The following is an 11,395-nucleotide window of genomic DNA, read 5'->3' as shown; positions in this document are numbered from 1 at the left end:
CAGAGCCCGTTGTGGGGCTCGAACCCATGGACCACGAGATCAGGACCTGAGCTGAAGTCGGACACTTAACCGACTGTGCCACCCACGCGCCCCTATACCTTGATCTCTTAAAAATTAAGTAGATGCCTTTGGTGAATGGTTTAATATATACAGAAATCTAAAGCAAATAAAAAACAAATTCATAGTCTAAAATATTGAGTTAATTTTGTCTGGCCAGTAATCAATTTGTCCTTGCCTGTACAGTTGTTGCTTTTTGCTACTCTAGCTATTTTGCCACACAATTTATTCTGGAAATTGTTTGATGTCTTAGGTATTTTAAAATTTTTATGTTGAGATGGTTCATTTCCACTATCACAAAGATTATTTTCATCATCTAAATCCACCTGTTTCCTCTTTGAGCTTTTATTTCCTGTCTGACTACTTGATTTCCTTGCAACTTTTTCACTTTTACTTCTGTCCAGATGAACATTTCCAGAACTTGTTCCAACTGTTGGTCTTCTAACAGATGAATTTACACCTTCTGTTATGCAAGATGAAAAGAGGAAAGAGATTACATAATATTTAGTATTATTACCTATGAAAATTTTACAATAAAGTTTAAAATTCACTAAAGAATATTCAAAAATTTGATTTGCAATCACATAACACCATAAATTACATGATTAGCAAATACAGCCATATTACTATCACATTAATTTTCATTTTCCCCATATCACTTTTTACCCATACAAACAAATATTTGCTTTGTTTGAATGCATGACACTTAACCCTTAAATACTACAAGTGATTTCTTAAATACATTTAGTTGAATCAAACTGTGTCCTATTTCTCCTAGATTTGTACATAGATATAACTTTTTAAATAAACTCAGGTCTTAAAAATATAAACCTTTACATTTCACATTTCATACTTTTCAAAACAAAATCTAGTTTTATTTAAGTTAAAACTAATTAATACACTAGAATTAAATTGTTATTTAATTACTCAAATAAGGTCAATTACCAGAAAGGTCATTTTCCATGCGAAGTGCATACAAAGGCTCTGATGCTGAATTAACATCATTCCATTTATCCTTGCTTATTATGCAGTCCTCTTTATAAGTACAAGCAAACTGGGATCTAATTAAGGTTTGCTTCATCTAGTAACAGAAAGAAGAAAGTATACAATTTATTTTGATTTATTTTTTCATCTAAATAGAAATATACTCTATATTAATCAAGAGATCATAAAAATTTCCCTTGGGGCACCTGAGTGGCTCAGTCAGTTGAGTGTCCTACTCCTGATTTTGGATCAGGTCATGATCCCAGAGTTGTGAGTTCGAGCCCCATGTCAGGCTCCGTGTTGAGTGCAGAGACTGCTTAAGATTCACTCTCTCCCTCTGCCCCTCTCCCCTGCTCACTCTCTTGCTAAAATATTTTTTTAGTTGCCCTTAAAAATTCCATTATTCACTGGGAACTTTTAACGCTTGATGTTTCATAATCTGCAAACTCATTCTTTGCTACAACTGGCATTTTTGTTCTTTTCAGTAATACCACCTTTATGCACATTTAAAAAATTTTGTAACAGTTTAGAAAAATCAATTTGAGACTCCAGAATATGTGAATACTTAAATATTTAGGAAAATAAGAAAGATGATTCAAATATATCATTCTAGGAAGATGTGACCAAGAGATTTAATGGTCCAATATTCAAAATAAACGCTCACATTTATCTTCAAAGATCATAAGTAGGAGAAAATCAGAAAGCGAAATTTAATTCTCAACCACTAAAAAGGACGTCAAGGAAGTAGTTTTGGAAATGTACTCTGCAAACATAAAACCAGTGGCTGATTTAGGGAAAGAAATTAATTTCAGAACAAAGTAATCTATATGGATAATGCAAATTTCAGTAATTCCAGTTGATATATAATGACATTTAGTTATAACTTGCAGATATCTCCAAATTGAGATGTCAAATCCCTTTCAGAAAAAGATGTTTAAATTTAAGATAAATGAGGGGCACTTGGGTGGCTCAGTCAGTTAAGCGGCCAACTTTAGCATAGGTCATAATCTCACGGTTTGTGGGTTTGAGCCCCACATCAGGCTCTGTTTTGACAGCTCAGAGCCTGGAGCCTGCTTCGGATTCTATGTCTCACTTTTTTTCTGTCCCTCCCTTCCTTGTGCTCTGTCTCTCTCTCTCTCTCTCTGTCTCTCTCTCTCTCTCTCTCTCTCTCAAAAATAAACATTAAAAAAATATTTTAAGAAATTTCAGATGAGTAAATATGAAAGAGGACTTCAACAATTCAAAAATTTAATACTTCAAAAACTACATTATGTGGAACATTACTTACAAAATATTGATTGATACAGTTCATAGTCTAAAACAGCACAACTTTTTATTTCATATTCAGCAATTAAGTATTATACATTCAGAGAGATCACTGCATTAACTCAGTTACATGTTTGCAAAGATAATGGCAGTGAAATACAGACTATGATTTAAAAGTATTTAGATTAATCCAGTTGCTTCATAAAAGCAAGTGTTCCTGTCGTAGACTCTAAGTCTAAAGTTCTTTCTTGGCCAGCAAGAAAGCGGGATGCAGGATTAAAAGCGAGAGATGGCTAATGTCCGGGAAAAGACAAGAGCCCCAAATAAGGGTCCTTGCTCCGTATTTATTAAAATCAGATGGCTTACAAATGTGATGGGCATGCACAAAGAGACAATGAATCTGTGAACACTAACTCACGGGCATGAGAGAAAAGGGGGTTTTGAAGATATATGGTATTTGGGGTTTGGGTCAATATAAAACAAAATCCTGGCGCCTGGTAGATGGGGAGATGGTTAGATGGTTAGATGGTTGTTAACGGCAGGACAGGAGGCATCATGTCGGTTTATCTTAGCTAGCCTAAGAGATAAGGCAGATGGGGCAAATAACTTCAGGGTTAACAAGACACCTTTTCTTTTGCTAATCAGCTCTGCTCTGGGTAGCTTCAGCCCTGGAATCTGTAGCCCTATATACCTATTTACCTAATTTGGTCCTTCCTTCCTGTGAAAGCAGCTCTCTGCTATACTACTAAGTTGGGGGCTGTTTTCGCCCTGAATGCCTAATCTTGATTACCTCATATACCTTTATATTGGGGGCCTTTGCCCCCCTCTCTATTCTGGGGCCTTTGCCCCTCCCTCTCTATCCTGGGGGCCTTGGCCCCTCCCAACTTTAATCTGGGGTCCTTTGCCCCTCCCTACTCTATTCTAGGGTTCTTATTCAGCTTACCCAAGCTTGGGTGAGAGCAACCTAAGGCTTTGTAATTGGTGTAAGCCCAGGGAATTTCTAAGCTTATTCCCCACATGTTCCCAGAGTGACATGTTTATGTCCTTCTAATGGTGTCTATGAGAGCTCCAGTTCCCATACCACTAAAAATTATGTTTAATTTGTTTAAAAAATTAAACTGGAGTTTGATATCTTCCATTTTAAGCATAAAAATTCACAAAATTGAAAAAGAAATGTGAAAATGTAAAAGATCAAACACTATTTGAAATAGTGTAAGAAAGTGGCTCTTGATTATGGATGATGGAACTATAATCCAATATCTTCCTGAATCCACATGAATACAACTACTATTATACATTTTCCATCATGAGATCCACTAAAATATAACTAGCCCTTTCTGGACTTTATTAATTCTATACATATAGAATTAAAGCAAATGATAAAGCCATTAAAATACATTTTGTTAATAAAATGAACTTCGTAAAGTTTATATTGCACCACATCATTACTCTAGTAACATTATCAAAAACTTTTATTTCTATCTGCAAAACCAGTACTAACAATTGACATTATCTCTTTATACATTTCTTTCATTTCACCAGAGTTATTGCTTATAAAGAATTATAAACTAATTGCCCATAATGAGTTGTAAAGAGTACAGCAAGACCATGAAGGCAAATGAATGCTAAGTGGCTGGCTAGGATCATTTCCATGGTACCCAGATAGTGATAGCCCCTGTGGGTGGCTTAGACCACTTTAGCGTCCCACACTCTGAAAAAATATACAATAATTATTTACTACAGACAACTGATGTTTTCTCAGTCTCACATTTAGCAAAAATAAACATTTCTTTAGAAAGCAGTGTCATTTTTTAAAATATTTATTTATTTTTGAGAGATAGAGACAGAGCTTGAGCAGGAGAAGGGAAGAGAGAGAGGGAGACACAGAATCTGAAGCAGGCTCCAAGCTCCGAGCTGTCAGCACAGAGCCCAACACAGGGCTCAAACTCACAAACTGCAAGATCATGACCTGAGCCAAAGTTGGATGCTTAACCAACTGAGCCACCCAGGGGCCCCAGAAAGCAGTGTCATTTTTATTGTTGACATACAACTAAGTAAAAACCTTTCCTTGTTATGTAAATACAGTTACAGAATAAGTGTCATAGCCCTTGTCACAACTACATTTCCTTTCTTTAGGCCCCCTATAGAGAAATTCTTGAGGCTTAGTGACAGTAGGATAATTTCAGAAGCCAGAATTATAAAGCAATGGATTCCTAAAATACTGAGAATAGATTCAGATGTGAAAGGAAATAGTTAACCATTTTATTCACCATAAAAAATATTATTTATAAAAATATCAAAACATGAGAACCACAACTGTTCTACAGTAATCTTGGAATACTCATGTCCAAAAGAAATAACTGAGTAGTTACAATGAAGGTATTTTTTTTTCTTTCTGTAAAAGATTACACGTGGGTTTTCTTTCCCCACCCTGTACAAAAATCTCTTTTTTTAAAATCAATTATGACTTATTAAGTTCCAACTATGTAATAAACAGGCACACAGAATACTAAAGGGATTACTTAGATGGCTTCTATAATCACAAAGGTATTCTACTTATAAAACCTGCTGCTGACACACAGCTGGAAGAAATAATAAATAAATTGGATATCAGACTCAAGATTGAAAAGATGTCAGAACACTAGAACCATAAGTAGAAAATAATAAGATGAAAATGAATGAGGATAAACAAAGTCCTGTATTTAAGTTCAAAATATCAGTTACAGATGAGGATGACGAAAACCTGACTTAAATGCAATATATGAAAAAGACCTAGAGATTTTCATTGATCGTGACCTTGACTGGAGCCAACAATGTGATGTCCAGCTAAAAAAAAAAAAAAAAAAAAGCAAAACCAGCACAAAAAGACAGTGATGTGATTGGAAAGGCTCCAGATTTGCAGTTAAAAGACGTGCCTTCTAAAACTGGCCCTATCACTTATAAACTGGATATTTCGGGTAAACCTCTGAACCTCTCACTTATCCACACATAAATGGGAATAATATTAATCTTACAGAACTGTCAGAATTAAGTAAAGTTAAAAATAGGAAAGGACCATATAAGCTCTAGAGATCCATGTAGATGCCATGCAATTAATTAACGTAGTAACATATATGAAGACAGTTTCCTATACAGTAAGAAATCTGTTAAATTAGAGTTCTCACGACCAGGACAACTCTAAAATTATTCTAGGAATGCAACTCAAAAACTGAACTTACAATCAACATCTTCATTTCAGTTATCAAAACAATACAAGCTGCATTGGCTTGTATTTGTAACTTAAAAGAGATTGCTTTTGTTCATAAAAGTTGAATTTTTCTGCACAAGATTAGTGGCTACATAGAACTGAGATTACTTCCTGTTGCAAATCTTCCAAATCTCTCTGTGTATTTGATTTGGAATCACAAACAAGCAAAACAATTCCCTCTTGAAACTGCTTTTGAAATACTAAACAACTAAGAATAATGTCCAGATTCATACATGGCTGTTAAAATCATTTTATGTTCAAGTCACATGAGAGAAAAGGATTGAACATTTTCCTTTGTAGAGTGATTTCCCCCCTTTGGAAAGATTTCTATCCACAGTAAAATTGCAATGAACTTCAAACTTGCCAAGAATTGGAAAAGTCCTTTTGCCACAAGCTCTTTTTAAATTGGAATTATTAGTAAGTTCCCAGTTTGAGGAAAATAGTACTTCACATAGGAAAGCCTGACTCTAGCTAAATTAAGACAAATGAGTCAAAATACTGTAAAGTTGCAGTCACTCTCTGAGTTAGGTGTATTAAGATAATGAAAGCGCTAAGCCCCATTATGTTGATAAATAAATCAACAAGTTTGAAAGAGGAATTTATTCTCAACATACTCATTAAATATGCAACTGAAAATAAATATCCTGAAACTGAAAAATTATCTAAACTAAATAAACTGAAAAATTTATCTTTTCATTCTTACATTACTGCCTTTTCAAAAAGACCACTTTTGTTATCGTTAATGGCATATGAATGTAAAATACATCAAATAATTCATTGCTTCATCAGCGAAATTCAATTTATTTCATTAAATAGCAGAAAGATATTTTTGACCTAAGTAGTAGCATTACTTTTTTATGGCTCTTGACTATAATTACTATGCCTTTATCTACTCTTTGGAAAAAGTCTTTGAAGTCTTATACCTGACTACAAACCCTTACTCTGTTACTTACTAACTGTAAGGTCTAGAAAATGATGTCTTCTAGAATTGAACAAGGATTAACTGGGATGAAAGATATAAAATGTCTAATATAACACTTGACACTTAGTAGGTATGCAATAAATCCCAACCTCATTACTTCAGCCCAACGAATTCAACTTTAGTTCAGTCTAATACAAACATCCCATTTTCATTCTAATGAAAAATGCTGCTCTCTCTCTTAAATAAAGTCTTTGCTTAATGTCACCTTCTCAAAGAGATCTCTACTGGTCATCCTATTTAAAATCAAAACACACACAAAGGAACACACTCTCCTTATTCCCCTCCCTAGCTTTATTTCACTCCAGAGCACTAATAAACTTCTAATGTTCCACATAATTCACTTGTTTTGTTGTTTGCCTCTTCCAACTAAAATGTAAGCTCTGTGAACAAAACCCTTAATTTGGCAACTGGTGGCCAAACCCTTAGTTTGGCTCTGGCCTTCCTGTGGCCTCCCCAACCCCACAGGGTGAGGAGTCTATAGGGCCCACTTGGAGACCATGACTCCCTTTTTGATCCTATTCCAAGTACCTGGGACCCCAGAATTCCCTGCTCAAACTATCTTAGGTACTGGGCTGGTGCTGGCCTCTTTCTCTAGGTTCAAGGGCAGACTGTTTATGGCAAGGGTGATGGGGAGGAGAGTGCGTACACCTCTTGAAGGAATGTCCCTAAGAGTACAGAACAGAACAAAGATTGAAACGGGCTCTGGAGGTGGGCCATGTATGGGCTTCCATTTATATTCTTGTACTCCAGTCCCACAAATATTTGGGGAAGACCTGTCCATGAGGGCAGGGGCTTTTGTCTGTTTTCTTCACTGATGTATCTCCAGTGCCTAGGACATAGCCTGGTACCCAGGAGGCATATAAAACATGTTTCTTGAACGAATCAAGAAAGTAAAATTATAATACTATAATAACAGATATATGCAAGAGGAAGGTATGAGGGAACAGAAACATGAGTAAGCAAAGGCTTGGAGGTAGAAAAAAGATTTACAGAATGGATTCTACTCTTTAATACAGACAAAGGAAACCATGTGATACAGAAATGAGAGAAGTAGACTGGCAAAGAACAGCTAAATCACCCTGAGAACACAAGCTTTGAGATAGAAAAACACGTAAGACAAAGTAAGCCCCACTCTGTTCGGCAGAGTAATGAAACCGTTCGATAAAGAAACAAGAGAAAGGTATACATGCAGAGAAAGCCTAAATCACATTTAAATACTGAAAACCATGCAGCTGAGTCCTTAAGCCCCATTATATCCACTGTTCCTTTAAAGTTCTTAAATAGTCCACCTTTTTCAGACTCTCATGCACATATCCTCACAATAAGCCCTACAAAAAATAACCGTTCCTTAAAACCACAAAAGCCACACACACTTTCCTTAACCTTGCCCTACACTATTTACTCACTTATTTTGTACAGCTACCCAGTACACAGTCTATACTAGTGAGATAATCTAATACTTTCATCAGGTTATTTCCTCAGCTTAGAAGTCTCTCTTGCATTCTCTCTGCCTTTTTAAATCTTATTCTCATTTCTCAAGGTCAGGGCACCATTTTCTCTACTTATTGGTCTCTAGTTCTTCCTTTTGTGGGTATCTCTAATCCGTCAGAACTACAACTCCTCTAATATGCTAGCCACATGTAACTAATTAATGAAAATTAAATAAAACTAAAAATCCAGCCCCTCAGTTGCAGTGGCCACATTCCAAGCGCTTGACAGCAACATGTGTTAGCATAGTTACAGAACATTTCCACAGAAAGTTCCACTGGAGAGCACTGTTCCAGAGCAACGCATTATCATCTACACCCTGTAGCACTTTCATGTGCTGCAAATGGATTCTCAAAGGAGTCTGGGACATGTTTTGTTTGCTGGGTCCATAATATTGAAACCCATATGCAACTTTATATTACTAAAGGAGAACTCGCATCTGTTCCCCACGTCTTCTAACTACTACCTGATGTAAAAGGATCAATTAAGCTTTGGAAAAAAATTATAATTATTTTGTCTTCTAAAAATACTATTTCTTTCCTATTTTCTCCACTCATTCTGGGACTCTAATTAGGCACATGTTAGACTTTTTCTCTGTGTCCTGCACTTTTCTATAGATTTTTAAATTCTTTACTCTCTCTTTGCTTTAGTTTGGATATTTTTCTAATGACCTATCTCCAAGTCTACTTTTGCCACCTAATGCTATGTCTGGTCTACTATTAAACTCATCTAATGAGTTCTTAATTTCAGATGATGTTTTTACAGTCCTGGAATGCCTCTTTGGTTCTGTTTTATAGATTTTAATTCTCTGCTGGAATTCCCCAATCATCATCCATTTTGCCCATCTTTTCCTATAATTACTTTTACATGTTGAAAATTTTTTAATTCCTTGTCAGTTAATTCTAGTATCTGGATTACTTGTAAATCTGCCACTATTGTTAATTTTCTATCTTAATTAAAGGAAAAATCTGCCTACCTCTTTTCTTTTTTTTTAAATATGAAATTTATTGTCAAATTGGTTTCCATACAATACCCAGTGCTCATCCCAAAAGATGCCCTCCTCAATACCCATCACCACCCTTCCCTCTCTCCCACCCCCCATCAACCCTCAGTTTGTTCTCAGTTTTTAAGAGTCTCTTATGCTTTTGCCTACCTCTTTTCATGTCCAGAATTATTTTATTTCATGTTGGATATTGTGTATAAAGACTGTAGACACTCCAGATGAAGTTTCCTCTATCTAGAAGGGTTTCCCTTGTCCCTGTTAAGCAGACACAGCAAAGGGCTGATAACCTACATGCAGTCAGGGACTAAGCTGATTAAGAGCTAGGTTCTAGGGGTACCTGGGTGGCTCAGTCGGTTAAGCGTCCGACTTCGGCTCAGGTCATGATCTCATGGTCTGTGAGTTCAAGCCCCGCGTTGGGCTCTGTGCTGACAGCTCAGAGCCTGGAGCCTGCTTCGGATTCTGTGTCTCCCTCTCTCTCTCTGACCCTCCCCCATTCATTCTCCGTCTCTCTCTGTCTCAAAAATAAACATTAAAAAAATAAAAAAAAATAAAAAAAGAGCTAGGTTCTACTTATCATAACTTACATTCGTCTTCTGGTTCTCATCTCTTCCTCAGGAATGTCCCTCTCAGGCTTTCAATCGAGAGCCTTGTGGATCTCTACTGTCTCTGACCTGAAAGTCTGGGGGATTCAATCTGTCTTTCAGAGGTTTTTCCACTGTGCTCTTTGGCCTCCTATCTTACTTACTCCATTTCAAATATGACAAATAAGTTGAAAAGGAGACAGCCATGTGTTGAAGGCAGTTCCCACTCCTCAAGCAGGGCCTTGTCTTCTAGCTACCTCAGGAGCATAGGTGATTTTAGTCTACTGAATTTTTTTTAATTTTTTTTAATGTTTATTTATTTTTGAGACAGAGAGAGACAGAGCATGAACGGGGGAGGGGCAGAGAGAGAGGGAGACACAGAATCTGAAACAGGCTCCAGGCTCTGAGCTGTCAGCACAGAGCCCGACCAGGGCTCGAACTCACGGACCGTGAGATCATGACCTGAGCCAAAGTCAGACGCTTAACCAACTGAGCCACCCAGGCGCCCCTGGTCTACTGAATTTTAGCCACCCACTTGGCTTCAAAATTGAGCATATGTTGGCATGCCCGGGTGGCTTGGATGGTTGAGCATCCAACTCGTGATTTCAGCTCACATCATGATCCCAGGGTTGTGGGATTGAGCCCCACGGCAGGCTCCACACTGAGAACAGGGACTGCTTGGGATTCTCTCTCTCCCTCTGCCCTTCTCCCCTGCTGGCAATCTTTTCATCTCTTTCCCTCTCTCTAAAAACAAACAAACAAACAAACAAAAAATCTAGCATATGTGCACTAGGTAAAAATAACCATGCATTCAGGGCTCCTAAAGTTTTCAAATTTTTGCCAACCCCCCAAGACACCCAGTCTTTGTTAGTTACTCCTTCCCTCAGAAGAGTTCCTTTACGTGGGCTAACGTCAATCCTTGGCTCATACCTAAAACTGGCAAATAATCTCAGGGAACAAAACAGCTGATAATAAGCTGCTCACCTCACAAGGACTTTACTTTCCCCAGACTTTTAGTTTACTTAAATAGCTTTGCTTACATACCTTTCCTATGTCTTTAAAATATATCCTTCCCCATTTATCTGCTTTTTATTTTGTTATTGTAGCAGAAATGGTATTCTGTCATGGCCTACTATATCCTAGTTTGAAACAGAAGCAACCAAGTATGTGAGTGATTTCTTGATTCTGTTCGCTCCTTTTTTGAGAGCCTTTTATTTTCTCCTCAGTGACATTTTGAAGGCTGCATATTTTCTGTTTTTCCTCATTTTTCACTAGCCTAAGGAATGATAGAGGCAGAAGTAGTGTTCAGCCGAGGAGACAGTTTGAAAACATTTCTGGGTTCTACACTCTCTCCTAAGAGTTTATTATACATTGTATGTATTATAAGAAGATTCACTGCCTCTACTTAGACTATATCTCATTCAAATGGAGAGGGATCATTTAGATAATTTCCCCAGTTCACTATGTAGCACTAGAGGCTTCATTTGTGTGTGTATAAGTTCCAGGGTTATTTTTTACATTTTAACCAGATTACTATCTACTTGCCACTTCTACTATTCCTCTGAAAAGGAGGGAAAAAAATATTTTTCAGTTTGAGAAATATTAGTGATAATTCTCAGGATCTATCAACTGACTAGTATAATATCTGGGGACTGGGGCTATATTAAGTTGCTAAGTCATGCTGTGCATCTTCACTCTGAAATCCAGTTTCTTTCCTTGGCCATCGTTTTTTAAGTTATTATATCTAATTGCATTATTCTTTGTTGTTTGCCCTCGGTGAAGGTTTT

The 11,395-nt window shown here is 36.8% G+C and overlaps 1 protein-coding gene across 1 annotated transcript in view; it reads right to left on the bottom strand.

Annotated features, from left to right (window-relative positions):
- Positions 1–123: 123 nt before the first annotated feature.
- Positions 124–11,395, bottom strand: part of PARPBP (PARP1 binding protein) — a 64,993-nt gene continuing 53,721 nt past the window's right edge. Inside the window, exons 10-11 of the mRNA XM_011284179.4 lie at positions 1,003–1,138; positions 124–520 (exon numbers count right to left, since the gene is read on the bottom strand). Coding sequence (XP_011282481.3) covers positions 180–520; positions 1,003–1,138 — 477 coding nt within the window. The 3' untranslated portion in view covers positions 124–179. The remainder of the gene's footprint in view (positions 521–1,002; positions 1,139–11,395) is intronic.

This window comes from Felis catus, chromosome B4 (genome assembly GCF_018350175.1).
Source record: "Felis catus isolate Fca126 chromosome B4, F.catus_Fca126_mat1.0, whole genome shotgun sequence".
Lineage (NCBI taxonomy): Eukaryota > Metazoa > Chordata > Mammalia > Carnivora > Felidae > Felis > Felis catus.
Note: the sequence above shows the minus strand (reverse complement) of the source record. Positions and strands in the feature narration are given on the sequence as shown.